Source organism: Cercospora beticola, chromosome 1, assembly GCF_033473495.1.
Source record: "Cercospora beticola chromosome 1, complete sequence".
NCBI classification, from domain to species: Eukaryota; Fungi; Ascomycota; class Dothideomycetes; order Mycosphaerellales; family Mycosphaerellaceae; genus Cercospora; species Cercospora beticola.
In genome coordinates this window covers 2387347-2415284 of record NC_088935.1, presented here as the reverse complement: position 1 = coordinate 2415284, position 27938 = coordinate 2387347, and the positions used below count along the sequence as shown (strand labels likewise).

At 54.2% G+C, this 27938-nt stretch overlaps 14 protein-coding genes and 1 non-coding gene across 15 annotated transcripts; 8 read left to right on the top strand and 7 right to left on the bottom strand.

Annotated features, from left to right (window-relative positions):
* Positions 1–353: 353 nt before the first annotated feature.
* On the top strand, positions 354–1706 carry RHO25_000937 (uncharacterized protein; the record flags this gene model as incomplete). The annotated part of the gene is made up of 1 exon (XM_023593544.1): positions 354–1706. The coding sequence occupies one exon, from the start codon at positions 354–356 to the stop codon at positions 1704–1706; it is 1353 nt and encodes a 450-aa protein (XP_023459525.1).
* A 60-nt stretch (positions 1707–1766) lies between these two features.
* RHO25_000936 (uncharacterized protein) lies at positions 1767–2924 on the bottom strand (the record flags this gene model as incomplete). Its single annotated transcript, XM_023593543.2, has 1 exon — positions 1767–2924. The coding sequence occupies one exon, from the start codon at positions 2922–2924 to the stop codon at positions 1767–1769; it is 1158 nt and encodes a 385-aa protein (XP_023459524.1).
* A 237-nt stretch (positions 2925–3161) lies between these two features.
* On the top strand, positions 3162–4634 carry RHO25_000935 (uncharacterized protein; the record flags this gene model as incomplete). Its single annotated transcript, XM_023593542.1, has 2 exons — positions 3162–3761; positions 4083–4634. The coding sequence occupies 2 exons, from the start codon at positions 3162–3164 to the stop codon at positions 4632–4634; spliced, it is 1152 nt and encodes a 383-aa protein (XP_023459523.1).
* A 108-nt stretch (positions 4635–4742) lies between these two features.
* RHO25_000934 (uncharacterized protein) lies at positions 4743–6030 on the bottom strand (the record flags this gene model as incomplete). Its single annotated transcript, XM_023593541.1, has 3 exons — positions 4743–5598; positions 5654–5763; positions 5818–6030. The coding sequence occupies 3 exons, from the start codon at positions 6028–6030 to the stop codon at positions 4743–4745; spliced, it is 1179 nt and encodes a 392-aa protein (XP_023459522.1).
* A 1109-nt stretch (positions 6031–7139) lies between these two features.
* Positions 7140–7966, top strand: RHO25_000933 (uncharacterized protein; the record flags this gene model as incomplete). Its single annotated transcript, XM_023593540.2, has 2 exons — positions 7140–7199; positions 7268–7966. 2 exons carry the CDS (start codon positions 7140–7142, stop codon positions 7964–7966), a joined length of 759 nt encoding a protein of 252 aa, XP_023458206.1.
* Positions 7967–8671: 705 nt separating this feature from the next.
* RHO25_000932 (uncharacterized protein) lies at positions 8672–9984 on the bottom strand (the record flags this gene model as incomplete). The annotated part of the gene is made up of 2 exons (XM_023593539.2): positions 8672–9352; positions 9406–9984. The coding sequence occupies 2 exons, from the start codon at positions 9982–9984 to the stop codon at positions 8672–8674; spliced, it is 1260 nt and encodes a 419-aa protein (XP_023458205.1).
* A 2601-nt stretch (positions 9985–12585) lies between these two features.
* On the top strand, positions 12586–13541 carry RHO25_000931 (uncharacterized protein; the record flags this gene model as incomplete). Its single annotated transcript, XM_023593538.2, has 3 exons — positions 12586–12690; positions 12752–13222; positions 13278–13541. 3 exons carry the CDS (start codon positions 12586–12588, stop codon positions 13539–13541), a joined length of 840 nt encoding a protein of 279 aa, XP_023458854.1.
* A 368-nt stretch (positions 13542–13909) lies between these two features.
* Positions 13910–13990, top strand: RHO25_000930. The gene has a single exon. It is a non-coding gene; the product is annotated as a tRNA-Ser (tRNA).
* A 608-nt stretch (positions 13991–14598) lies between these two features.
* Positions 14599–17588, bottom strand: RHO25_000929 (uncharacterized protein; the record flags this gene model as incomplete). Its single annotated transcript, XM_023593537.2, has 2 exons — positions 14599–14916; positions 14967–17588. The coding sequence occupies 2 exons, from the start codon at positions 17586–17588 to the stop codon at positions 14599–14601; spliced, it is 2940 nt and encodes a 979-aa protein (XP_023458856.2).
* A 915-nt stretch (positions 17589–18503) lies between these two features.
* On the top strand, positions 18504–19282 carry RHO25_000928 (uncharacterized protein; the record flags this gene model as incomplete). The annotated part of the gene is made up of 3 exons (XM_023593536.2): positions 18504–18599; positions 18659–19003; positions 19049–19282. The coding sequence occupies 3 exons, from the start codon at positions 18504–18506 to the stop codon at positions 19280–19282; spliced, it is 675 nt and encodes a 224-aa protein (XP_023458855.1).
* A 125-nt stretch (positions 19283–19407) lies between these two features.
* On the bottom strand, positions 19408–20643 carry RHO25_000927 (uncharacterized protein; the record flags this gene model as incomplete). Its single annotated transcript, XM_023593535.1, has 1 exon — positions 19408–20643. One exon carries the CDS (start codon positions 20641–20643, stop codon positions 19408–19410), a length of 1236 nt encoding a protein of 411 aa, XP_023458858.1.
* Positions 20644–21292: 649 nt separating this feature from the next.
* Positions 21293–22123, top strand: RHO25_000926 (uncharacterized protein; the record flags this gene model as incomplete). The annotated part of the gene is made up of 1 exon (XM_023593534.2): positions 21293–22123. The coding sequence occupies one exon, from the start codon at positions 21293–21295 to the stop codon at positions 22121–22123; it is 831 nt and encodes a 276-aa protein (XP_023458857.1).
* Positions 22124–22684: 561 nt separating this feature from the next.
* RHO25_000925 (uncharacterized protein) lies at positions 22685–23382 on the bottom strand (the record flags this gene model as incomplete). Its single annotated transcript, XM_023593533.2, has 2 exons — positions 22685–22945; positions 23014–23382. The coding sequence occupies 2 exons, from the start codon at positions 23380–23382 to the stop codon at positions 22685–22687; spliced, it is 630 nt and encodes a 209-aa protein (XP_023458535.1).
* Positions 23383–23698: 316 nt separating this feature from the next.
* On the bottom strand, positions 23699–24865 carry RHO25_000924 (mitochondrial 54S ribosomal protein uL2m; the record flags this gene model as incomplete). The annotated part of the gene is made up of 2 exons (XM_023593532.2): positions 23699–23797; positions 23852–24865. The coding sequence occupies 2 exons, from the start codon at positions 24863–24865 to the stop codon at positions 23699–23701; spliced, it is 1113 nt and encodes a 370-aa protein (XP_023459624.1).
* A 989-nt stretch (positions 24866–25854) lies between these two features.
* RHO25_000923 (uncharacterized protein) lies at positions 25855–27455 on the top strand (the record flags this gene model as incomplete). Its single annotated transcript, XM_023593531.2, has 3 exons — positions 25855–25863; positions 25932–27324; positions 27382–27455. The coding sequence occupies 3 exons, from the start codon at positions 25855–25857 to the stop codon at positions 27453–27455; spliced, it is 1476 nt and encodes a 491-aa protein (XP_023458649.1).
* Positions 27456–27938: the final 483 nt, after the last annotated feature.

Below are 27938 nucleotides of genomic sequence, written 5' to 3'. Positions count from 1 at the left end.
TCCAGAACTCCTTGATGGTAGGTACCAAAATTTCCAGCCTTAGCGGCCAATAATTGTCTCGCAGGTGGTCAGCGAAGCTGAGTTGCCTCCCTGATGCTACCACCGGCCAAAGTTGCGAGCCACAGCTGCAGCTACTGCATCATCGCGAAACACGTGCTCTATGCATGGGGCGCTCATGTCTAGAAACTCCACGTACCTTCGGCGACATAGGCCCTCTACAACAGCAAGCGCATCTCGTCTCAAGAACCACGGTGCATAATTACATTTGCAGGACGGTAACATCGGCTCAAGGTAAAGTAAAGAACGTGAGAGGAACAGCTAGACTGCAGCGATAGCAACGTTACGGACTCAAGATGGTTGATGGACAAGGCGCTGCCGAGACGCTGGCGACATATCACGAATACATCAAGGTCTTCGAACAAGAAGAGCGCGCATGGCGTCTTTTTCTCGACAGCCGATTCAACTCGTCGATAGTGGACAGCAAGGAGAGACCGCTTGGACACCAATTGTCCTGCAGACGCGATCGACATGCTTTGCCGCCATCAGTGGCTGCGAGGGGCATATCGGCCGCGGGAGGACAGCAGAAGCACGACACAAAAGCCGCACCGTTTGTCCGAACGGTAGAGTATGCGGCTCTGATGGGATCCGATCGATCAAGTTCGCGCACTGAGGTCAGGAATGAGGTAGAAGATGATGCTCGGGAGGGCATGGTGTGGATTGTGAGGAAGAGATCTATTGCGTTCATTAAGAATGCCATCACGAAGCGAGTCTCGCTCAATAATTGGAGAACACGGCCCCCTACACCCGCTATGGAATCGTGTAGGACATCGAGACTGCCGCGGTCGCAAGATGCACAGGAACAGGAGATGCCGCCCAGACGCAAGTTCACCTTCTCAGGAACCCTGTTTGGCCACAAGGTCCCACAACAGCAGGAAGCTGTGTTGGACTTCGAGATGAGAGCGGATGCTGGCCGCCACGCAAAGCGAAGAGCAAGCAGAGCATTGAGCGATGTCTTTGCAGGAAGCACGGAGGTCATCGTAAAAAGATTTCGACGAAAAGGTGGTCAGCAAGATCGACCGCAACGAAACACCAGGAACGTCAGCGCCAAAACTTCCACGTCCAACGGCGTTGCCGACATGACCAGCGCCGGCAAGAACGAACGACCTTCGCGGCAAGCCAACAACTTACGGAACGATGATTCGGATAGCGGAGCGGAGCTATCTGGATCCGATTATACAAGTGCACTGGAAGAACTCCAGCCTCTTCTTGCGTGCCCATCCACAAGGCACAGAACCTCTTGGAAGAATGATGGAGCATCCTCAGCCGATGAACGCCGCCTTCAGATACCTATTACGCAGCCAGCGCAAGCAGCTTTGACGCCGAAGAATTACAGGAAGACGCCTGCTCAAGTAGCACTCTACGGGCGTAAACTCGTCGTTGCGGTAGAGCGAGAGGCGTTGAAAGGGGATATGAACAGTGGGAGGATCAGCCAGAGATTCGATCGTATCTATCAAGGATTAGTGGATGACGATGCTGCGCATCAGGAGTCGGTGCAGCGGCAGTATCTGGCTGTCGTTGAGGCTGAGAAACATCAGAGGGACCAAGAGCACCAGGCGGCAATGCGAGCATGGGAGAGGAAGGGACGGCCGGTGGTACACAGCTGGCGCTGTGGAGTGAAAGCTAGAGGAAATAGTGCACAAGGATAGAAGTAGCTTTTGGTATAGATACTTCATGCAGCCGACAGAATAGGTGAGATCATGCTGGTACTATTGTATTTTCTTTCCCTTGAGTTCTGGCGGCTGCCCCACGACGACCCCTCGATACAAAGCATCGGCCACACCCCGTTTGATCCCGTCCTGCAACCCAACAAGCGGCGAGTAACCCAATCTCCTCTTGGCTTTGTCAATGTTGTAGTATCTCGTCATGCAGGTGTATCGAACTTGTTGTCTAGTCAAATTCGGCTTGCCCAGTCTGAAGAGGAAGAAGATCCACTCCATCAGCGTCGCCAGGAACAGGCCTACATCTTTCGACAATTTCCACACTTGCTCTGGCCGCGTCTTGTCGCCTGCAGCTGCCCAGCACATGCGAGCAAAGTCGAAGAAGTAGACAGGGGCGTCGTTTGTGATGAAGAAGGCTTCACCATCCACCTTTTCGTGATCGAGAGGTGCGGCGAGTCCCTTCCCTTCACGCTCAGAAGTTGCCAACAGAGCAGCCGTGGCGAGATGGTGAGCGTGTGCAACATTCGTGATCTCAGTAAAGTCGAACAGGTTTTCGTTGTCGCCAATCTGAATCTTGGTCTGACCTTTGTAGTAAGCGCTGAGTCCGGGCGGAATCAGCTGCACATCGCCCTCGCCAAACATGCCTGAGGGACGAAGGGCGGTCGTCAAGAACTTGGGATATTGTGGAGCGCGGTTTGCAGCCAGGACGAGCAGTTCAGCCTCGGCCTTGGTAGTGGTATAGTATTCGGGCTGGTCCTTGCCCATGATCAATGGGTAGGATTCGTCGGCGTTGATCAGATCGCTCTGTGTATCGTGGATGACCGAGGCGGAGCTGGTATAGACGAATGCGGTGACGCCCGTCTCCTGTGCTGCGCGCAACAGAACCCTTGTGCCCTCCACGTTGACCTTACGCATGACCTCGCGGTTCTTGCTGGCTGTCATGACCGGGCTGGCCGTGTGGATGACGGCATCGAATTTGCGGGCGCCGAAGAACTTGCTCATGGAATCGTAGTCGGTAAGATCGCCCTGCTGGTAGTCGACGTCTGCAATGGGGTTCGCTGGCTGCTTGAGGTCCAGCACCGTGATGCGGGCACATGCTTTCCGTGAGGCCAGCAGCGAGACGATGTGATTGCCCAGGAATCCTGCTCCTCCCGTCACCAGGACGTGGCCCAGTGAGCGTACGCCTGAATCTCTCGTGGTCGCCATTGTCGTTGCGTTGTGGGAGGGAGTGGACGTCGAACAGTCAGTCGTATGCAATGGCCAGCCCTCGACACACCTCACTTTCTCTCATCAGCCGCACCCTGCATTGGCGCCATCGAACCATGCCCAGCCCGGCTGTCGGACTCCCGTGTTCCCCGCCGCCGACACCCCACACCTCCCCCACAACCGCGTCTCTTTCGTCTGCACAAAGCAGTCTCTACACAACATGAGGTCCATCTTGCCATGACAATCCACCTCTACGCCGAGCATTTGCTCAACATTCGCGCCATCTCCATCCAAGCAGTTTTGTCAACGGTCTCCAACAAGGAGACCCGCGCGACCCTCTCCGCAGATGGAAGCTGCATGTCGCTCAGCCATGAAGGGGAAACCGCGACCATCAAGCTGCCTATCCAAGTCCCCGGTGGCCACAATGCTGCCACTCTGACCATCCCAGCCGCACCGACTAAGGACTTGAGCTTTCGTGTGCAACTTCAGGAGAAATCGGACTCCCAGGGGCTGCTCACCCAGGGCGCTCACCAGGACGACCACGTTGTGCCGTGGACAGCGCGCTCCTTGACAGCCGATGTGCAACTCCGCTGCAACCATTGTCAGCAGATCTTGCTCGAGAGCGGCAAAATCCACGTCTGGAAAGACCTGCCCTCCGAAAATTGGGCAGAGATGATGGACTTCTGGCACTGCCATCGACCTCACGTGCATGACAATGATCACACAGCGCCCGTAAAAGGCTATTCTGCAGACAGTATGCTTGCAATCTCATCCGGTGTGGGCATGGTGGATCCTGTCGATTTCGTCTTCGCACCGGAAGATTGCTGTAGTCTCAAGGTAGGTCGTTGCGTCTCACCTGAGAACCCTTTGCCCTCCCTATTCGACGTAAGCTTCCAACATAGCACAAAAAGAACCGGCCCTGTCAGGCCGCGAGGTCAGTATCATGGGAGAGTCGGGATACAAATGTGCAACATCAAGCCGACGCTGTGAAGCCGGAACCAGCCTTCGTGGTAGGTCTGGTGGAACAAGTGATCTACGTCTCGCGTTTCACCGTCACGTCTAGGAGCACATGGACCTGACGGGATCAAAGCACTGATACATACGCTCCCTTCATTTTTATGTACAACATTTCTACGCCAACTGACCTTTCGAACTCAGATTCGCTCTTCAAGTGACAGTAACAGTACAGCAGGAGAGCAGCTGGCATGTGCATCATGTAGCACCATCCTCGGCCATATCCACACGAGTGGTGGCTACAAATTACGCAAGTTGCATCTGGCGCTTTCGTCGTCTACCCAGCCAGCCCCGACATCATATGCATCGGAGAAGTGGTGGTCATGTTTGCTGCTGTCTTCCGTCGAGTGTCAAGGCGTTCGAAAGTTCACTGCACAAAGCACGACTCCCAGCTCACAAGGTCTAAAACTTTGGGTCTTCACGCCAGACATGACCGTCTCTACATCAGCTTTCGAAACACCAGAACCCGTGCGAGCAGCAAAAATATTCTGGCAAGACTGCGATTTATCATCGCAAGACATTGGAGCGCTCAACCAACAAGCACTTGCCGAAGGCGAACTTGAACTCCCTCCTGGCGAGATGGAAGAGCTCCGAGCGAAACTAGCGAATAGCGCGCAGTTGCTGCCGAGCAACGCTCGAAAATTCCAGCAGTGGAATGTAGCACTCTTGCCTCGATTTGTGGATGCAGATATATGAGGGTAAAATACAATTCGTGTTCATTACTTCCATCTAGGTTACTTGCGATGACATTACATTACTTTCACTGGTATCGTCGTCTGTCGTGTCACATTTCTCTGGCTAGCATTAGTATCCGTGAGGCTTTCCGCCGTATGGTGGCTGGTATCCACCCGGCGCAACACCGTTCTGCACGAAGAAATCCAAGATCTCCTTGTATGTCTGAACGTGGCTGTACAACTGGTTCAATCCATGTCCGGCTCGTGGGATGATGCTGACCTTGAATGGGCACGCGTTCTTGAACATAGCTTTGGAAGACTCGGGGATGCTCTGGAGACCTGTCGGCGCGGAGAAGCAGTTGCCGCCACAGAATGGAATATCGCGCTCGCCGGTGACAATGTGCACAGGCGCCTTGATTGGGTTTGGAGCACCAGCTGCGCCGCCTTGCGTAAGAAGTTCGCCGATGGTGACGGGCTGGCCAGTCTTGAAAAATACTGGAAGGAGAGCTGGGTCGAAGTCGCCTGGTGACAGGAAGCTGAGTTGCACGCCTTGCTCCGAAGCAGGGGCAAAGTAGCCCTTGGGAAGCTGAGCGAACTGTGGGAACGCATTGGCTTGACGGAAGTTGTTTCCGTTCAAGAAAGAGGCGATGAACGAGCCGTTCTGAGAGAAGCCAGTCAGACCAAGACCATCAGAGATAGTAGGGTACTGAGCAGTCAGGGCGTAGCTCATAATGGATCCGAAGGAATGGCCAACGTGCAGGACCTTTTGGAACTTGGGGACGTTGGCAATTTGACCGGCTCGGAGCTTGTCGGTGAGAGCCTTCAGAGCGGCAACCTCGAGCAGGACCTGAATCTCATTGAGGGGATCACCTTTCGATGACATTCCAATTCCGAGTCGGTCGTGGGAGAAGGTGGCGTAGCCATAATGGTCGACTGCCTCATTCACGTATGAGTAGTTGTAGTTGTTGAAGGGCAAGTCCCAGTAGCTTATCGCATGTCAATTATCATCCAACTTCTTTCAGTTCATAGGCCGAAACACACCTGCGGTCGAAGCCGACACCATGAGTAAGCACTTGCACTACATTAGGGTCTCCCTTGTCTGGCGCGCAGTAGGTCGTAGCGAGTTCATAGGAGCCGTGTACGGTCTTGTACTATGAGAGAGGTCAGAAAAAGTGCTTCGCAATTCCAGTTCTCGAAAGACCCACGCTCTTCAGCTGCGCTTGGGTGTAGTTCTTTCCCAGCTGTCCCAGGTCTAGGATGATGTTTGTGACATCGATATCGGTCGCTGGTACGATAGCTGGATCGAAGTAGCCGTTCCGGGCAGATATTGTCACTGGGACCGTGATGTTTTGGCACTTCTTAGCCGATGCTGTAGCAGCAATCGCAGCAACAACTGCGACGGTAGTGAAAGATTTCATCTTGCGTGGATATGCGTCGTGTGAACGTGAAGTTGCTCTCCGAGCATGTCAGCGACTGTGGCCTGGCTCATATACTCCTCAACGGCAGTACGGCTCTGGTCTTCAAGCACTGATGTATGCAGTCATCGTTGACATAAGACAGGGTTTATTGAGCCAAAACTCACACTACTTCTCCGAGACGCTTACCATAATTATTTGGAAGCCACAGTCTCCATAGGCTTCGGAGGAGAAACCTTAGAATACATGCACTCTCGCCGACAGCCACGAAGATCGTGCGCGCAGGCTCTGGCAAGAAGCGTGCTAGGACAACCGCGGGCACCAGGAGTCGGCTCCGACCAAGCATGAGACTTAATGATCGTGAAGTGAAGCATAAGCAATGTGGCATCGACAAGCTTGGGTCGTTGGGTGCAGTTCTTGACTGGACACGGCTAGTGCAAGTGGTACCTGAAAGTAAGCTCGCATTAGCCAGCATTGCAATTGGAATGATACCGGAAGTGATGTCAGCCGATTGCACCAGACCGATGGACGACCAGAGGTCTCATTGCCAGTCGCCTCGTACAGGAACAGCTGGTGGCCTGAATACTGCATCGCTGCCATACAACAACGAGGCCGAGTAACGTGCGATGATGCCTTAGCCGGAACAGAGTTGGAGATGGTTATCAGGTCTAGGACAGTCGTCGCTGAGACCGGGACAAAGTGGTTTCTCTTCTTTGAAGACTGGAAGGTTTGGTAGCGCAACGCTGATGGCAGATCGGATCGAGAGCCGCATGGACCGTGTTGGCATCCATCACAGTGCGAGCCACGTCATGGCATCGAAGCGATGATAGATCACAGAACTGCGATGTAGGCGTGGGAGTATTGATCTTCGCAGGATGCGTGACAAATCGACCGGCCGCAGCTGCAGATGGCACTGACATGTGAGTCCGGCTGAGTGGTCAACGGCTCGACGCGAGGCATCGGAGGCAATATGATCCGTGCCGGCCTACTCTTCGAAAGTCAGAGCAACAGCAACCTGCGGGCTGGCTGGCTGACTGACTGACTGGCGGCACGCAGCAACGTCTCCGAGGAACACTTGCCCCGCAGGCTGACTGCCGCACGCTACATGCACCATGAGCGGTAGCAGCAGCGTGCCAAATGCCTGGGACGACGACTGGGAGAAGGCGGCCGACGTACGCACTTCCCTCGCGCCCCACCATGGGAATCGACGACTGGCCATGTGCTGACATTTGTGTCGCAGAACCCAGAGCCTATCGAAGATAAACCCGCGCCCAAACTGTCCAAGTCGGCGCGTAAAGCGCAGCACATCGAGCAGAACAAGCTGATATGGGACTCGGCCGACAACCCGGCTCGTAATCACTGGCTCGAAGCTCAAGGTGTAGTACCACTGAAGCAGGAATACCAGGTGCCCGTCACCCTTTTGAGTCGGAAGCCCCCAACGATAGCGAAACGGGATGTCGCGAGTGGTGTAGGCGGATTGAGTCTCGACGACGACGAAGACAGCGAGCAGGAGAGGCGGAAGAAGCGCGAGGCTGACTTCGAGGAGAGGCAGCGAAAGGCAAAAATTGAACGAGAAGAGAAGCAGAAGCGGTACGCAGAGGCCAGAGAGAGGATCATGGGCTCCTCTAGGCCGACCCTGGCTCCAAGCTCGCGCGAGAGCTCCCAGGGTCGGGATGGAAATCGACGAGGACGCGGGAAGCAGAACAATGGCACCAGTCGTCGCAGTCAACCACAGTCATCTGCTGAACAGTCTCCTGCGCGCAATGCAGCGAGAGATCAACAGTTGTTTGACCCAGAGGATACGGCACGTCGAACGAAGCGGGAGCCGAGCAACACGGTCCCCAAAGAAGACCAGCCCATGCGACAACCTCGAGGGCCAGACCAGAGCGGCCGAGGCGGCTTTGGATTTGGCAATCGTGGTGGCATGCTTACATCATGAAGGTCCTGACGAATAACCCAACCATCAGCTCATTTCCCCGATCGCTGGTGTCATCATTTGACTGCTATCGAAAGCCGTCCCTAGGATATGAACCAAGATTGTGCGGGTCGAGCTCCGCCATGACCGCCCAGCAACAGTGCCACGCCACTTCAGGGATGCTACTCCATCCGCTCGAGCCAATCGCCTGCAGACCGTACGGTGCATACTGCCCATGCGTCTCCTCCGCGCGCAACAAGTACTCTAGCAAAACCTTCCACTCTACACGCTCCGATGTTGGGCCCGGCCCTCAAGTTTGGAATCGTGTGAACACGCCAACTGCATGACGTGTCGTATCTCGAGGAGCACCTGAAGACGTTCCCAGCTCGAGCATCCCCGGACAGCACAAGTCACGACGAGTAGGTTCACACAAAGAAGCTTTTGGACGCAAAAGCACTCGGTGAGAAGGTGGCGTGTTACGCTTGGACCCGACACAAGTTCACTCAGATGTTGAACTAGCAGTGCGATTGCTTGGACGAACGCGGCAAATCACCAGGAAGGATAGAAAAGAGAGACCATGCTCTCCTTGTCTTGGCGAAGTACATTCACGCACATTACCGGTGTCCACGAGACTCAAGATCCAATGAGGCATCCGCTCTCCGTCGTAAGACAACACGTCCAGTACATGTCTATATTCTCGTAACAACAATAAATCGAAGCTACAATTTTTCAATTGCTCAGCAGATCCTTGACACTCATTCCCGTGCTGGAAGATCGCGCTGGTTCAGGTTCGTGCTGCGCAGCGCGCCAATTCCGTCGGTCATGGTTGAGCATCAGCAATGCGGCAGTAGCCTCCTGATCCAATTCATGTTCGCTCCGTCCAATGCGAGAGCCTCGTTGCTTATCAGACAGCTCAGCAGTCGCCCCTTCAGCAATATGCCTCAGATGTGAAGCTGAGTCGATGGGCTTCAATGCCGGGCTACCGAGACCAAAAGCATTGCCGAAGGATGGAGCTGTGGTGACATGAGTGAGTTGAGGGCCGAAAGCCGGAGAAGCCTGATTGGAGTGGAAGTAGGGAGAGTAGCTGCTGGCAGCGGATGAAATGGAGTAGTGCCTGTTGCTTGCTCCGATGGGGAAGATTGACGGTGACGTGGTCGTCGTCGTTGTGATTTGCGAAAGGGATGGCAGGGAGATGACCGAGTTCGACTGTTTCACACTGGCACTCGCTGGCGTATATGTCCCGTCGTCGCGGTCCCGGGCATCATCGCCCATTTCCTCGTCGTCGTCCTCGTCGACTGCGTCCGTCCGTCTCCGGGGTGGCGGTGGTTCACGAAATGTTGTCGGTGAATTGTTCTGGGCCTTCAGATCTGCCACGCATTGTTCCAGGTATCTAAGGTACTCGATACTCGCCTTCTCAGCATGTTAGCGACACTCTGCACCCTCCTCAAGACTTATGGCCATACCTGCAAGATAGCAAGCTTGTGCATTTCCTGCCCTTGACACGCAGGGATCATGTCCTTCAACACTCCGAATTCCTCATTCATCTTCGACCGCCTCCTCCTCTCGATCAGGCTGTGTGCAGTCTTTCTGGCGATCTTGCGACCCGCTGCTGTTGTACCCGCGTTCGCCGACTTCCTTTTATTGCCAGATTTTGTAGTAGGTGCACTTTCAGCCGCCGCCGTTTGTTTTGAAGCAGCAGCCGAGGGCGCTTGTTGGTGCTCACTGTCCTTGGGCTTCATCTGAATGATCTTGCGAGACCTCGTCGGCGGGGGCGGCAAGGTGAAGTCATCTTTTGTGACGACAGGGCCACTGCTGGGTGCCGGCCTTTTCCTTGATGTCTCGACCGGCGATGTGGGCGAGTGAGGACGGTAGGAGCTGTCGGAGCCATTGGCAGATGGGGTGGCTGATGCGGTGCTTGCACGGTCGACGTGGTCTTGATAGGCCGTTGGCGGGAGATGCAGCGTTGGGCCAGCGTGGTAGCCGTCCTTGCCTCTGATGTCGCTGCTGGAGCCCGGAGTGGGCGGTGGAAGCGGCCGCGGCATGCTAGCAGTCGGTCTCGTGCTCGACTCGACTGGCCGGCGGGCGTGGAAGAGGTGGGCGGCGTAGGAAGTCACGGTGGGCGACAGGACGGCGAGGAGCTTCTAATAGACAAGGACTGCGCGGAAGCTGCATGTGCTGGTGCATGCGCCGAAGATGAGGCCCACGCGAGAGCAGACATGATGGTGGCAGCAGAGAGCGCGCAGCGCAAGCACGTTTCCAGTGTCGCGTGCCATCATTCGAGGATCGCAGCGGGCAGACGACCGCAGTGCAAGCTCCCAATCCACGGAGCCAATGAGACGGGCACGTGCGTGCCCCCATCCTCGCACATACGCAACCTTAAACTTGGCCCACTGCCTGGCACATCTGTGGATTTAGCCGTGCGCACGACTGTTGAATGCCTCACCTGTGAGCACGGGCTGTCCAGCATGTCTGTCAGTATACGTGATTGGTTCCGGGGTGTAGCACGTTGATCACATCAGCGATATGGCAAAAACGAGCACGTGCCGACGATGTTCGCCCCACGTTGATGCGTACTGCAGTGGGAATGTAACGCTCTTCACTGGGGATAGATATTGCGTCAGTAGTCAGAATGCCATGACATGTGAACTGATCAACCTTTGTTGCTGGAAAATGGTAGAACATTTGAATGGGTATTTATACTTGTAGATTTGCACCTCGAAGATATCTTGTTGACCATATATCTAGCCAAGTATAGCGCTTTCTCGTCAATTCTCAATATGGTATTCGCAGCAAGCAACAAAGACTGCTCGGCCATGATCAGCAAATGCACCGGGCTATGTGGCGGTCGTGCAATGCGAATCGATGGGGAAATGCTCAGGTCTCCAAGGTAAGAATAAATCGTCAATGAGGTTCGGTAAGAACACAGCGAAATCTTGTTGCTCATCACGAAATCGGTCGAACAAAAATGGGTAACGCATACCGGCACTGTTTTTTCGCACCATCAGTATTCACTCAGTCAGTTGCTCTTAATGATCATCACGAATGGGAGTTGTCAGAGATTTTGATTTGAAACCTTCATTGTATTTCCATGAATCCGGGTGAATATTTACATCATTCGAAGCGTGCTCAAGTTTGAATCGGACTGCGGCTTACCATTCGTGAAAAGCAAAAATTGGCGAACTGCCACCAACGTTACCTGTGCAAGACACGCAATTAGTGCTGTAAAACATGCAAACGCCATGTGCAAAGAAGCAAAACGTGCTGATCAGGCTGACACAAGTTAGCATTCGTAGTCGTGCATGGCAGGACGATGTGACACACCTCATTAAATCATTTGTATGCCTTCATCGCGCCGGCACATTCGTTACGTGTGCCATGCTCGGACAGTGTGAATATTGATCATCATTCTGCGGAAAGGGGAGAAGCTGACAAGCGTTGAAAGGCATACCTGTCCAAAGTCAGTAAAACATTTCGAAAGAGTGTTCGACGTGGAAAGCGGGAGGAGAAGGAGGGCGTCAGTATTTTCAGTGTATAAGCGTCACAGCAGAAGCGCATGCTTTAGATGTACCATGCTCGGACAGTGTGAATAGTGATCTTCATTTCGCAGGGCAAGAAGCGGAACGGCATACCTGTCTCAAATTAGCAACATGCTCTGATTAGCGTTCACGGCGAATGCGAGAATGTTGTGAGTAGATCAGTCGACGCTTTTTCAACAAGCACCTCCTCGCCCCAACATCCACGAGGATTGTACGTCCCCGTTTTGGCGAATGCAGGACTCGGAGGGCAGTCTGTCCGCCCGTTGCGTTGTAGTGCTCATCATGAAGGCATGGGCGGTGCAAGAGTGGTCATATTTACCTATGTCCCATGTCAGTGCTTGTTCCACATGAAACTGAACGAGAAGTTTGTGTGAACAAAATCAAAATCAGACAAGGCTGAAACTATTGGTTGACAGGTTCGACATGGTATCTTCCGACCGAGGAATGCCATTCGCGTGTCACAGTATCATCACATGAGAGGGAGGCGTGAAGGGTGGAAAGATGCAACGTACCTTTTGAGTTACTGAAGTGCTTGATGTAGGACATGATCCGCAGCGCCATATTGAGCAACTGTACGACCAAAGGGTCAGCAGATGCGTAGGCATAACTCATCGCGAGTAAGGCAATTGAAAGCCGATCAGAATAATTCTAGAGCTTGTTTTGATCCTACCTCTCGTCAGCATGTGGAGTCTGCGTAAGACAATGGACAGAGTACTCACCTTCATGATTGATAGGAGTTGGATTGTTCGTGTAAAAGTGGTTCATCACGAAATGGCTGGAGTAGAATCGGACAGAAGCGTACCTGTCGGGCACATAGTGCCAGTGCCGCTGCCGGGCTAGGCTGAGGTCAGCAGCGGCATCGCGTCCACATGGTGTGCAAGCTCCAAGTGGGTGGTGCTGCGCTTTCGGCGCGTGTTGTTGGTCTGAAGGGAAAGTTGGAGCAGAGAAATGGGAAGGAGAAGATGCAGAATTGTTAGCGCGCGCGGATGACGGCACGACCCGCGGGCATCGGATGGGTGCCTCAGTTGGTGCCTTGCCAAAGCCACTCCGTTGCCATATCACGCATCAAGGACTCAAACACATACCACACACTCCACCTCATCCACCATGGCTCGTATATGCGTAGGTCAGATCACATCTACGGGAAACATGGCGGAAAATCTGGCGCAGTGTCGCAAGGTCTTGCAAAAAGCCTTCGAAGCCGGAGCAAAGGTAGCACCAATGCCTGAACACACCAAAGGTCCATGAGACTTATTGCATCGCAGCAATAAAGGCTCTGTTTCTACCAGAAGCAAGTGATTACATCGGGACATCATCTTCAAATTCGCTCGAGCTATGCCAATCCGTGGATCGATCGCCTTTCGTCTTGGGACTTCAAGCAGACGCCAAGAAGTATCGCCTGCCGATTTCAGTGGGAATTCACGAGCCAAGCGGCGACCTGGCACGGCAAGGACGCATCAAGAATACTCTAATCTGGATCGATGAACAAGGTCAGATTGCTCAGCGCTATCAGAAACTTCATCTCTTCGATCTTGACATCAAAGATGGGCCTTCTATGAAAGAAAGTGACACGGTCGAGCCTGGCAAGGTGTTGCCGAAACCTTTTGACTCTCCTGTAGGCAGGATTGGTGCTATGATCTGCTTTGATCTTCGCTTTCCTGAACTTGCGCTGGCTCTGAAGCGTCAGCATGCTGATATTCTGCTGTATCCGTCCGCCTTCACCATTCCAACCGGCCATGCTCATGTAGGTCTTCGACTTCAAAAGGCGTCACACAAGCATCAACGCTGACTGTACATAGTGGATGCCATTGCTTCGCGCCCGTGCGATCGAAACCCAGTGTTATGTGGTGGCCGCTGCTCAGGTTGGATCGCACAACGAAAAACGTGCAAGCTACGGCCACAGCGTAGTCATCGATCCTTGGGGCAAAGTTATTGCAGAGTGCAGTGGTGAGAAGCAAGAAGAACCTGAAGTGATATTCGCAGACATAGATTTGAATAGGGTGCAGGAAATACGGACTCAGATGCCGCTACTGAGAAGAACAGACATATATTCAGAGGTCTAACTCCAAGTCGTCTTGACCTCTGATCTACTCATATCGACTCTGCAATAGAAGAACAGCTTCTCGGGAATTAATCAAATCGGTCAATGATCGTTGTCGTATCTACTTTCGAGAACACTTTTCCGCTATGCAACACTTGCTCCATAACGAGGCTTCGGTCGATCGGAAAAAGCGAATGTGGAGCCGAAGCCCGGGATTTTCTCAGCAAGACCATTCTGCTAACGTTCTGAGCTCATGGAATTTCTGTTTACTCCTGATTCGCTTGCTCCATGAGCACAATTCCTTCCGTGATCTCATTGAGCGAATAATCAGGTCTTGGCGGAAATTTTGGAGCCACCATATTGTGACATTTGTTCAGATTGTCCACCAATGGCGAAGTAGCAAAGTGGTTACTGCGATTGACTAGAAATCAATTCCCTTCGGGGGCGTAGGTTCGAATCCTGCCTTCGGTAAGCTTCATTGATCATTCGTTGTTGGTGAAACATCGCTAACATTCATCCAGTCGTTGTTCCTGATCAGGAATTTACTTTTGCCTCACATCCTCTTTTGAGGACGACCAAACGGAGCGCGGAGTCAATTTTTGCCCCGTCAAATATGCCAGCAACTCAAAGCACTATAGGATACATATCTGCTTGGGACGCTGTGGAGTGGGTGAGCAGTATGACTTTTGCCAAACACCTGGCAGACTGCATGAGCACAGCTCAATCAGTCAAGTTGTGGAGCAATGACAGACGGATACCTCGAACCTTGTTCCGGTGATCTTGCTGTTGCGGTAATGCTGCTCCAGCTGGTTTACCATCGAAAAGCGCAATTCAGCACACGAGAGTTTATATGACTGCACAACAGCAAATCGCACCGGTTACACCGCAACGATGGACTAAGACCAGGAATGAAAGACGGTGAAACCATTGCTTCATGACGATTGCGTTCCAAGCGCGGAGAGGCGCGTATACGTTTCGTGGCTTCTGCAGATAGCAATGATATCGTACACATGAAGCTGCTAGACTCCCTTTCCCACACTCTGACAGTGTGTACTTGACCAAAAGCCGTGGCGGCCAGCTCACCACAATTCTTCCTCTCGCTCGTCGTCATTCCACAAATCACCGTGATGATCTTGCGATCGATTGGCCTTTTGATACCCCAAATAGGCGTTGGTATCAGCCACTTTGTACGCGCTGGAAGAGCTGTTCCCACCTGGAGAGCCATTAGCTCGAGCGTAACCTTGGGGGTTGTGCGACCCGGAACGAGCGTACTCATCAGCAGAAGCCCGCTTGGCTGTACTGGTAGTGTTGTTGTCACGCTGAGTTTCATGCACAGCATCGAAGCTGGTGCGGGTTTCTGAAGCTGCTTGGTTTGCGGCATCTTGCCGAGCTTGTTCCTAGGAACTGTTAGTAATGACTTCCACTGGTCAGCTTGCGAACAACCCACTTCTTGCCATCGCTGGTACTGGTTATACTCTGGAGGTTGCTGACTCTGCTGTTGCTGTTGCTGCTGTTGCTGCTTTTGCTGCTGCTCCCTCTGCTGAGCAGTCCGCTGGGCCGGTATCTGCATTTGGGGATGCATCATCTGCACTTTAGCCAAATACGAGTACATGAAGTTCGAGAGCAGGACCTGACTGTACAGGGCTCGACGTGGATTCGCCAGCTTGATGTGAGCCATTCTATAAATGGCTCGTTCCTCGAGTATGCTGAACCGGGTCCAGTTGTAGTCAATGTCAGGCTTCAGTATCCTCGGCGGAGGGTCCGGAGAGTGGTGTCGGTCTCCCTTTCTCTTCTTCTCTTTGAGATCTCCATCTGAAGTCTTCTTCTTGTTGCCAAATATCGCGGAGAGCAGGCCAGACTCTTTCTCCTTCTTGGACGACTCTGGCTTCTTGCCATCCTTTCTGCGTTCCTCTTCCAGCCTGACATCTTCGCGATTCAGCACAAGGCTTTCCCGGCCACGTGCGGGCACGGTTCCATCAATGGAATTCTGGAGCACATCCAGCCTTGCCTTGTCTGTGGAGTTTTTCCCCTGCTTACCTGACTTCGACGATTTGCTTGAGTCACCAGTGGAGTCGTCTTTAGCCTTGTCGTCACTGCCCAGTATCCATTTCCAGCTACTTTTGCGGCCACCCTCTTTCTTCTCGTTCTTCTTCTCGTCGAATGTGGGAATCATAGTGAGAGAATCTGTGCCCATACTGCCGCTACCAAGCAGAGGGGAGGGACTCGCAGACAGATCATCGAGCTTCGACGACTGCGGAGTCTGACGACTAGAGCCAGGGGCTGGGCGCATATGCGCACCGCCTCGCTGAAACTGGTGAGGTACTTCGTGGGAAGACTTTCGCTCCGGAATGGCCTGTACCAAGTGATTCGTCGGGACCTTTGAACCATCTGGGAGCGTTTCGACAATCTGGGGTAGTGGGTTCTTGTTATCGTAGCCGGGCAGCTGGGCAGTCGTTCGTCCAGGAGACGCTATTCGAGATTGGAACTGTCTCGGCTGTTGAGACGAAGGCAACTGTGCAGTGGATGAGTCCTCCGAAGAAACTCGTTCGTTACGCTGTGGTGGTGATGTGCTCGATCGATCCAAAGGTTCTGCTTGCAAATCTTCTGAAGACAGCGAATGTCCCTGATCATGCCTCGAATAAGGATGTGCATGCCTAGAGTCTTTAGGAGGTGGTGTGGGTTCTGTCTGGACGCGAGTGAGGCCCAGAACCGGTTCTCGTTCTTCAGCGTGTGCGGACACTGGAGATTCCGGTCTCTGCTCATCAGCATCAGGCTCAGGCCGCCGCTGTGCCGCACGTTTTGAGAAGGGCACTCGCTCCCCCTTTTTGAGGCTTCCTCGACGGTATGTCGTTCTCGTCGAGCGCTTGAGTGTGCCCATGGCTGGGGGAAGGATGGGCATATCTTCGCTCGCTGGGACTTCGGCAGGTGACTCCAATGACCGCCTCTGGGCCTCCAAGCTCATGCGACTCATCAACTGGGCCGGATCATTTACTAGCTCCTCCAGGTCGTGCAGATTTGCAACAGTGGTCTGGCCCTCCAGCTGCATCCCCTTTGAACGCTTTCTCTCCAAGCGCTCTGCACCATCTTGATAATTTCCTCTTGTATCGATCGAATGTGACAGCATGCTCTTCTTGCGCCGCAGATTGCTATCCCCTGAGCCTGACCGTGAAAGGCCTTCTGGTGACAAGCTATTCTCGTCCCCCGATCTTCGACGGATTCGATCGACTCGATCTTCAATAAATGTCTTGAACTCCTTTGGTGCCAATTCGGGATGCAGCCTAGCTGGCACCCAGAACAGTTTCGACGGATCATCCTCGTCCTCTGTGTCGGTTGGGGCTACGCTCGAAATGCTACCCATGCCGCCGAAAGATGGTAGATCAGGGTCGGCGGTATCTACGTTCATGGACATGCGTCTGATGGCTTGGAGATTGCTCAGTTCCTGCGCTACCGCTGCTGGACTCGATTCATAGTCGATGTCGTTGAGCGGAAACTGCTGGATCGCGATGTCGGTGCTGGACTGTCGGCTGAGGGGCGGCGGGGTCGTGGGTGAATGCTGTCCCGGTGATCGTTGTCCTTGCGATCCCATGCGCTGCAGTGACGGGTTCCCATTGCCAATATCCTCGCCGCTAGCGGCCGAAGGGAGCCCCTCGCTACTCTGCATTCGATGCGGTGAGAAGCGGCCTTGAGCCGTACTGGGCGGAGATGTCGGGGTCGCAGGAGGGCTCGTTGTGGCACCACCGGCAGCTCCAAGGAGAGCACCATGCCTTCTCTGCCGGCGGGCCTCGAAGCCCTCGCGCTCGCTGGGGCTGTTGATGTAGCTCAGGGGTCGGTTGCTGTGCCTCTCCTCCATGCTGTTCGGCTCGTCGTACCACGAATGGATGGTTTCGGTGACGTGGTGCGTGTCATCGGAAATGCTCAGCTGCGGCGAGTGCCCGCGGCCATTTGGGGCAGCCAGATGGGTGTTGCGGGCGGCGGCGGAGGCAGAGGCGGAGGCGGTGTTCTTGCGGGCGCGATACAGAGCCTCGAGCTCGGCCTGACGGCGCTGTTGCACGTCGCGCTGGACCTCCATATTGGCGGCGATGGCAGAGAGCTGTATCCGCGCTCGCCCGTCGTTTCACCACCATGCCCACCTCGATGTGCACGTGCGGGCGGGCTGCTCATACAAATACGGGCATGGACGACGGCCAGGTCACGATGTCGGTGGTGGAAATGCTCGCATGGGCGGCGACGAGATGCTGGCAGGAGGGCGGGTAGGAACAGTGGGAGCGCGGTGGGTGGTGAGTGGTGGTCGGTGGACGGGAATTCACGAACAGCCAGACTAGACTACTACTACCACTACTGCGAGGCGCACATTAAGGGTCGCCCCAAATCTGGGTTTATAGCAACCGCCGGGGGCACAGTGCTCGAGCGCTTCGACACGGAGCAAACGTCGGCGCAGGAGCGCGCCCGGCCTGACTCTGCATGCTGCGTCTACGTGATTTGCTGGACCTCGGCGGCGGCGGAGGAGGTGGCGGCGCGGCGTGGCCCCCTGCTGCTGCTGCTGTCCGCTGCGTCGCGTGTACGCGATGTCTGTTTCCCGCTGACTGGTGCGTGGAAAAGACGTGCCCAAAGGATGGTGGCCCTGTCGCAGGCCAGTCGGCGCTTTTCTTCTAGCCGAGACCAGCATGCATCCACGCATCATCGCGCTGCACTGGTCCGCCGTCACGTCCTCGTCGCTACAACGCACATCCGCGTCTGCAGCTCCCAAGACGCGCTGTCCCCACCGCTGACTGTCTCCTCACCGCCGTCGCCACCCCCTCCCCTCCTGAAACGATGCTTGTCTGCACTTGCTTCACACTCAACGTCTCATCAGAGCGGGACCAACGATGACGTAGCCCTGTCGTCGTGCCTTGACTGAACTCTGTTCCTGGACACGATATCACAAGCTTCGACTAGATTGTCCCTCTGCTCATCTCCTGCAAACGGCTGTCAGTGAAGGCCCGCCATGCCCTCCGCCATTGTCACGTCGACGATCCAAGCCGGCCTGCTCAGCGCCGTCTCCAACATCCTAGCCCAAGTGCTTACCGCCTGGCGTACGCAGGTGTGTGGCTTCCACCTTCAGCTGCACTTGCAACAAGGCTGACTCGAGCTCCGACGTAGTCTCCGATAAGCATCAACGTCGTGGAATTGCTCCAATTCGTCGTCTTCTCCATGCTCGCATGCCCTCCAAACTGCCTGTGGCAAGCCTGGCTGGAAGCTCGATTTCCCGCATATCCTGGCCAAGCCGATCACCCAACGACAACAACACCTTCGGACGAGAAGTCTAGGGGACACAGTACAGGCACGCATACCACTGACGATGCTCTTCATCGACGCAACGCCGACGGCAGGAGCAAAGGGCGGCCCGGACAGACAGGATCAAAAAATGATGAAGCAAAGAAATTGAGTGTCAAGAACACGGCAATCAAATTCACCCTAGACCAGACGATTGGCGCTTCAGTAAATGTATGTATCCTGCATGCCTGAATCGCACTCGCTGACGACCGCCAGACCGTCCTGTTCATCGCGGGCATTGCACTCCTCCGTGGCCAAGATATGCGATCCATTTCCAACGATGTTCACACCAAGTTTTGGCCAATGACCCTTGCCGGTCAGAAACTTTGGCCTGCTGTGAGCATTCTCAGCTTCACTGTGATCCCGCTCGAGCAACGCATGCTCTTCGGCTCTGTGGCTGGTCTGGTCTGGGGTGTCTACCTGTCTCTGGCCGCTGCATCAACGTCTTAGTCAACCTTAACCGCGCCTGCCCCTTCGACCTCCCATTCCACTCAGAAATCCCATTCCGTCTCGACATTTCAGCTTGCTCTTCGCTTCGATTCCACGTCAAAGTCCTCGCATTACTCTGAAGTGTTTCAGTGGCGGCGGTGCTCGTAACGTCTCTCACGCCGGTACTTGTGGCCATCCGCACGCTCCAACCTGGTTGCCAGGACACTGCGACCACCATAGATGTGAGATTCTTCGTGGTTTCTTGGCCTCGAGACGCGATCTCGGGGGGCATATTCTCTGCGGGGGCGTCTTTCGAATGGGCGATCGTCTCTATCGCGCAGCCTCCTCTTTACTCGACTCCTGCCCGCATTGCTGCCATCCCTCGGATTTTCAGCCCGATATTGAGCATGGTTCATCGATTGCCATTCTTCGAACTCGTGAGCCTCATAATCCACAACTGTTGTTGCGACTGCGCAGTTACTGGTAAGTGCACTAGCAAGCATCTGCCTGTTGTTCAGCACTTTCATAAGCTCCTGCTGTTGGAGAACTTCTGGAATAGAACTGTGGCAAAAAGAATCGGGCTTTGTACCCTCGCAGCCGTCAATCTCAATGACCTCCTGGGAAAACTTGTCGAGCCAACACATCAAAGCACTGTCTGCGAAGTGTCGCTTTTGCAAACCAAGGAAGGAGGCCAGAAGGCGTGGCTCAATACTGGTCGAGTGCATCCGCTTGTTGGAAGCGCCGATGAATACTGCTGCGAGCTGAGCAGCAAGACCGATCTTTTGCAAAGACAGCGGTCGCTGGCTCTGCCAGCCGAAACCTCGTGCGTTCTCGATGACACGACTTAGCTTCGGCCTCGCGCGGTATCGATTCTCCCCCAGATATGGATAGAGCTGATAGAGTCCTTGCAGCTCTATTTGATCGAATTGAGCGACCCGTACATCGTTTCCAGGTACGAAACAAGCTGTAGTCAGAATCACATCCGAGAATTCCTTGAGCGCCTTGTTGCTTCTGTACATGGCGATGTCCAGCTTTTCCATCAAGGTCGACACCAGCTCGAATTTTACTCGTTCGCCCTGCAGCGTCCGCGCGTTGGATGCATCAAAGCATATAAGCTTGATGTTTGTGTCTCCGCTGTACTTTCTCTTTGAAGCAGTTGCGATCGCGAAGAGCAAGGACGGGGTGAAGAACGTAAAGATGCTGTCTTCTTTCTTGCTCCAGCTCAGCGCGTTCTTGAGCTTCTGTCCATCAATGGCAAGCGGTGGCCGATAAGATTGTCTCGACCTATCTGACGAGCCAGCGGCCGCAGGGGCGAAGAGATTGGCAGAGTTGGTTCCTTGAGATTGGTCGCTTACAGCCCTGAAGAGAAGGCCTGCCCGCATTGTAGCTAACGTGGTACCGACCAGCTGAGTTGAAGTTGTTTGTTGAAAGGCGAAAGCCAAACCTATCCAGGGGGTAGAAGAGCTTATGTAGTTTATATCTCAAGTGAGGAGAGGTTACGATGCTCTGTCAACTAAGATCAGGCTTCCACTGCTGCGAGCTATTGTTACACGCATCTGCATGCCTGAGCAGCTCACTTCAGTCTCATTTCGATAGTTCCAGTCACGTTCCAGCTTCATTTGCACTCGAAGCTCTCCAAGCAGGAGTCATTGTGATAATCAATGCATATTCACTTTGCACTTATTCTTCTGCGTGAGAACGAGCAGCCTTCATAATGCAGCTACTTGTTGAAAGTGAGCGGGTTGACAAGAGCTCGGTCGAATTCGCAGACTCGAGGAGGCAGTGAATAGCCCATCTGTGAGATCACATCAATGTATGTTGGCGAGGCACTGGAACAACTGGCAATCGACGATCGTGGCATTATTGTATTCGTGCATCAAATCACGAATATATGCATGCTCTCACATTTCACGCATCCATTATCAAAATCTTTCCGCAAATAAGACGGAACCTGCATTACGAGGCCGCCACAATGACGAACATCAGGTGGGAAGTTATCTGAGAGACCTAGAAGCAAGTGAGCTCACAAACATGCTTAGCACTACCGACCCCATCGTCACAGTCGTCAGTAGCAGCAGTGACGGACCAGAACTGCGACCACATCTCCATATTCATGAAAAGCTGCTCTTCGCATCGTCTCCTATTCTGAAGAAACTCACTGAACCAACGGTCGGTGTTGCAACCCGCATTCAAATCTCAAGACTTGAATTGAATCTGCCCTTTCAAGGTCTCCGCAACCTATCTCACTGGCTATACCATCGTGAAGCACCGATCAAGGCGTCCGAAGATATTGTCGACAACAAGATATCGAGCCAGCTTATTGGCCTGATACACGGCTACAATGTTGGGGAGAGGCTCCAGATTGTGGATTTTGCAGATGTCTGCACCAGTAGCCTGCTTGGTCTACTCGACGAAAAGGGTGATCTGACATCGTTGGTGAGATTAATGCCAGCAATCGCGAGCTACACTCGACCTGGCTCCAGAATTCGCAAACTCATTGTAGACTGGATCGTGACAGCAGAAGACGAATCGAAGCATGCGGTGGATAATAGTGTATGGCAGGCCTTCATGTCTGATCAGAATTTCTGCAGCATGCTCCTCGATGCCTTTTACAAACGCAAGTTGGAGCATCAGGTGTGCTTGCGTCATGTCGAGCGTCTGCATAAATTGACGCCATGCGTGTATCATTGGCATGTGGAGCTGGGCAGACCATGTTATCTTACGCTCAATGCGCATGACAATGCTAATGGCGCAGCGCAGATGCTGCGGAATGGCCAGCAGTCATGCGAGACCAAGGGTGCTGTGGCGAGCGACAGCGGCGAACCAAAGGATAGCGGTGGAAGGGCATTCGTCAAAGTGTAGCTTGATTGCGAGCATAGACAGCCATTTCCAGGTACAAGATCGATTTGTCAGGTTCTGGTTGAAACATCCACGTTGTGAAGGGGTTGCAAATTGAGCCAGGTTCTGCATAGCTGCAACGCTTGGTCGTACTTCCACACGCCTGAACTGCTGGCACAGACCTGACTGTTGGCTCAAATACCCCAGTGAACTGAGGGCCTTCGCTTTCCCATAGCGGATCATCCAGTGAGGAATGTGAATATCGCTCACAGAAGCTGCGCTGATTGTGCCGTTCTCAATGTTTGCAACGAGCACAGTTTCGAAGAGTATATGGCGCATAGCATCGCCATGGCGGGCCGACTGTTCTCGCGAGGAGCTGTAGTACATTTCCAGTCCGGACTGTCTGTTCGGTGGGTCCTGATTCAGGTTCCGTGTAGATCTTGACTGAGATTCTGCCGTAATTCTCCATCCTGCGCCAGAGTCACGGGCATAATTGGTCAGACAATGTCGTGACGCGAAGCAGCGTGCGAGCAATTGCCGTGAAGGACAAAAGGCATCAAGTGCGGGTTATCCAGTCTCGCGTGCTCACAGCTTGGATGTCGGAACCGAACTTTCAACTTCCTCCCTAATCGCATCTCTCAACTTCTTCGCCAGCTCTTTACCTTCATCATCGTCCAAATCCTCTCTGGAGCCTCTTCCAAACATTTTCCATGACTTGAGCGTTCCCCAGTCTGTTCTGCCATTACGCTGCGTCTCTTCTCGTCCTTCCTGGTATCGGGGAATAAGGTGGAAATGGATGTGCGGCACTACTTGTGCTGCCCGTTCTCCGTTATTCTGAACGACATTCTATAAACATTGCCGTCTAGTCAGTCACATACTCCACAAGCTATCATTCGCACAATGGCTGTTCCTACCCAATCTTCGATGCCAGTCACTTTGCACAGAGCCCTGCTGACGATCGGCAGCCATTCGCCCAACGCCCGAGAAGCGTCGCGAGCTTCTTCTGCTTCGCGACGGGACGACCACGTCTGATTGCTCGCTGGGTATAGATCTCCGAGTGTCCGATAGTGTTTGCGCGTCGTGAGTAGGATATGTCCGGGGGAAATTGGCATAATATCGAGAAAGGCGAGGACGAGAGGCGTCGAGAGGATTAAATGGCATTGCGGATCCACACGCTCTGGATCTGGAGAAAGCGGCACGTTCGTCGTGGTTTCGTTCGGATATGCTTTGCTGATGCGGCAGAAGGCGCAAGGAATCGGGTACATCTCATCTATGGTCGGCATTGTTGCTGTAGTGCGACATGAGGGCGAGGACGTGTTGAGATGGATTGATGAAAGATTGAAGGTGAGGTCAGAGCCGAGGCAGATGAATCGGGGATAGCGGACACAGCACAAGTGTGAAGCGCATGTTTACTCGACACTCCCGCGGCACTTCCGGCCGCAATGTTGAGGGGATATTGAGATTCTGTGGAATAGTAGTGTATCGTCACGCTTATTGCTACAGATTGCACACAAGGCATGAGTACGGTGAAGCCGAATACCTATGCAGAGTTCCTCGACGTGCCCGGATTTTGTACATGAAGACAGCCAGACTTGTCGTCTATGCCTTCGATCTTCTCTTTCCTTGATTGCGTGGTCTTTCTTGCACCACTCTTTTGTTAGGATTCCTCTTATGTCTAGTCTTGTAACCTCCTTTGGCCTGTGAAAGAATTAGCATGAAATCCTACCTCGCGCTGCACGAACAGAGACTTACCGGAGTTCCCCATATCGACACTGGATGCACATTTCCCTTGCTTTTACCACGTCCACCACCGTGAGGATGGTCGACTGCGTTCATGGCAACACCACGCACGGTGGGCCTGATGTTGAGCCATCTGCTTCGGCCAGCCTTCCCCAGCTGTCGAAAGTGGTGGTGTGGGTTGCTCGCGACGCCAATAGTACAGCATGCATCTTTGCTGACTTTCCGCACCTCGCCACTTTGTAGCCGAACAGTTACATCGATAACCTTCTTTCCCCTTTCCTCCTTTGCGATCACTGTAGCATAAGTCCCAGCACTGCGACAGAAAACAGCGCCTTTGCCTGGTGTCGAGCCAACGCAATACACCTGAGTTCCCAAGGGTACCATATGCATAGGCAAGCAGTTGCCTCGAAATGCAGTCTTAGCGGCGAGCATGCCCGGATCCATAACACCACCCATGCTGGCCAACAGCTCGTTTGGAATGCCTGCGCGAAACGATTCTACCACGTCGCCAGCTCGCATGCCCTCGGCGGCGATGATGTAGCTCTTGACCTTAGTCTTGACGTTCTCCACCAGAGCGATATGCGCAGATCGGTTCGGGTCGTACTCGATGCGCTCCACCAGATGCTTTCCCGGCTCCGCACGAGTGTAGTCTATAGTTCGGATCCTTCTCCTGTGACCACCACCACGATGTCGCACCACCACTCGACCTGAGTTGTTTCGACCACCCTTTCCATGTCCAAGTTTTGTGAAGGTGAGCTTTCGCAGTGGTTTGCCCTTCCAGAGGTGGTCATTGATGGGACGGCGAAGATGTCGGACTCCCGGTGTGCGCGGCTTGTACGTCTTGAGCTGAAATCCACCTTTGTTACGCCTGGGCATCGATGCCGTGGGCGGCGTAAAGGACGTCACTTCTGGCGTGCTTGCAGCAGCCTGGATGGGCTGTTGGGCGGCGGTGGCATAAGTTCGCCTGGTCATGGCCAGGAGGGAGTGGCATTGCGAGCAGACGGACCGTATCCGCGGCTGCAGCATGATTGCTGGTGTGATGGTGGCCTGCGACGCCAGCGATTGGTGTCTCGGTCGCAGACAATGGACGACGCACCTCAATGCCGGCGAGATGTGCTGGATAGGTGCAGCATCGGAGTGAAGACGCGCCAAGCAGAATCTGAGACCGTGCTTGCTGCGGCAAGGGACGAGTGAGTGACGACTGATGCCTGAGGTTGAGACCCACGACGCGACTACTGTTGCCCTGCGAAACGAGACCAACACGCATCCAGCGACGGGATTGAAGAGATCCTCTGCGGTCGACGTGAACACGGCGTCATCGCGCACTGGTTGGACTCGCAACGCACTGCTGCTCTCTTACATTTGCATTTGCTGGACGCGAGCGTTGTGGCATTGCGCGCGCGGACGATAGACGCATCATCGCGATTCTCGATCTCGCACGGACGGGCGTGCTCGAAAACATTGAAACGCGACTCTCCGGCAAGCGCCAGACACACACAAAGCTCCCAGCTCCACCATCGGGACGCGAGCTTTGCACGACTTCTTCCCGCCTCTGCACCTCTGCACGCTCTTCACGACACGTCTTCCTCCGCTCCCACCGCAGCACCGCCATCGCCGCTCTGCACCACGCTGCTGCTGCTGCTGCGCTCCGCCAACGACACGCGGTCCGGTGCGAGGACGGCGTCTGGGCACTGTCGCCAGCATCTTACGGCCTCACCACACACGCACGCATTCCGCTGCGCCTGTGCCATTCCCACGCGGCATCTTCACCACCACAGCATCCCATCCGCCCATCTGCCACTCGAGCACCACGGCCGCTGCTTCTGCACCGCTTCATCCGGTCTTCTGCCACGTCTGGTGAGCGCCATCGCGTCTACACGCGGCCTGCGAGTTCCATCATAACAGCTGACATAAGGTTTTGATAGCACGCCCAAACACTTCCCGATTGGCACTTTCGCGTGCAGCATCCTACCATAATATACGCGTAGTTACGCATACTTACACTCACATCAACCATGCCGCCCGTAAGTGCTCATCACCACCTCACTGCTGCTTCTGTGGCCCTCCGCGCCTTCGCTGACATCATGCCCAGGCCAGAACTGCCAGGCGGACGGTGACTGACGAGAATGCCGAGAATGTCGGTACAACACGTCTGACGCGTGCCAAAGCCGCTGCTTTGGACAATGCTGGCGCTGGAGATCCGCCCAAGAAGGCACTCACCACGAAGCGCTCTACCACTGCTGCTACCGCGACCGGCACTCTGGGCGCCCGCAAGCGCACCGCCCTGGGCGACGTGAGCAATGTTGCAAAGAAGGAAGTGGTAGAGACTGGCGACGCGAAGAAGGAAACTCTTTCCAAAGGCACGCTCTCCAAGGCCGCAAAGCCTGCTGGCATCCAGAAGCCGGCTGCACGCACAAGCTCGACGCGTCCTGCCCTCGGCGCCAAAACCACCAATGCTGCCTCATCAGAACTCAAGCGACCCGCCAGTGGCTCTGGTGTTGCGGCTGGTGGTCCCCCAAAGAAGAGGAACACGTCGGCAACCAAACCAAAGCGTCCTGTTACCGTGGAAGATGAGGAGGACGATGTCGAGAACGTGCCACCCCCGAGGAATGGCGCGCGCGACGACATGAAGTCCAAGGCCGCTGAGCGTGTCAGTACCTCCGTTGACCTGGACGAGTATGACGGAGAGAAGTCCTTGGAGGAGCTCATCAAGGAGGCCAAAGACCTCGATACCGAAGACCTGGACGACCCACTCATGGTTGCCGAATATGTGCATGAGATCTTTGACTACATGCGTGAGACCGAGATTACAACCATGGCCAACCCCGACTACATGGAGAACCAAGGCGAGCTGGAATGGAAGATGCGCGGCATCTTGGTTGACTGGCTGCTCGAGGTGCACGCACGGTTTAGACTGCTGCCGGAGACCCTCTTCCTTGCGGTCAACATCATCGACCGCTTCCTTTCGTGCAAAGTGGTTCAGCTTGACCGCCTACAGCTGGTCGGAGTCACGGCCATGTTCATCGCCTCCAAGTACGAAGAGGTTCTGTCGCCTCACGTGCAGAACTTCGTGCACGTTGCCGACGATGGGTTCAAAGACACCGAGATCTTGTCTGCAGAGCGGTTCGTCCTCGCTACCCTCGACTACGACCTCTCATACCCGAACCCCATGAACTTTCTTCGGCGCATCTCCAAAGCCGACAACTACGACATCCAGACGCGTACGCTCGGCAAGTATCTGCTCGAGATTGCCTGTCTCGATCACCGTTTCCTCCAGTACCCACCATCGCATGTGGCTGCGGCGGCTATGTACCTCGCACGTCTCGCGCTCGATCGTGGCGAATGGGACGCCACCCTGGCCAAGTATGCCGGCTACACAGAGGGAGAGATCCAGCCAGTATTCAAGCTTATGGTCGACTACCTTCACGCCCCTGTCGTGCACGAGGCGTTCTTCCGCAAGTATGCCAGCAAGAAGTTTTTGAAGGGTAAGTCGAGATGAAGAGTGTACTGTGCTGTGCGTGCTTGAACTAATTTGTGCACAGCGTCGATTGTCCTTCGCCAATGGGCCAAGAAGTGGGCACCAACATACCTCGACAGCAAGACGTCTCGGTCATGAGCGTATCTCTGCACCCGTGCAGCAGTGCGGTCGTGAAGCTTACGACCCCCTCCCACGGATCAGTCCATGCCGGAAGGGCATTGGTGCATGTGTCAATGCATCGCTAGAACTCATCAGGTTCTTCTGAGATTTGGATCGTGTACGGCGTTCATGATGGCGGGTACAGCATTCCCGCAACAGCTAAAGTTCTGCTTCCCATTCGTATCGGTGTGCCGACAGGGGTCGTCGCACTGATGGTATCGAGCATGGAGTTTTGGATTCGGCGTTGTTTAATGTTCGATGAATTGTTTTATGGCATGGAGTTTTGTGGCATGGACGCGTAGATGGGTGGCGCTCTCATCAATCGCGCTGTGCTGTTCTCACGATAGGAAAGGAACTGGTTAAAGCGGTACGGTAGCATGAGCATAGCCAGTCAATCGTGTTGTACTACGTGTCTCGCCATGTGCCGTCGCAAAAGGGTGTTTCGCAGACGGATCGCCCTGC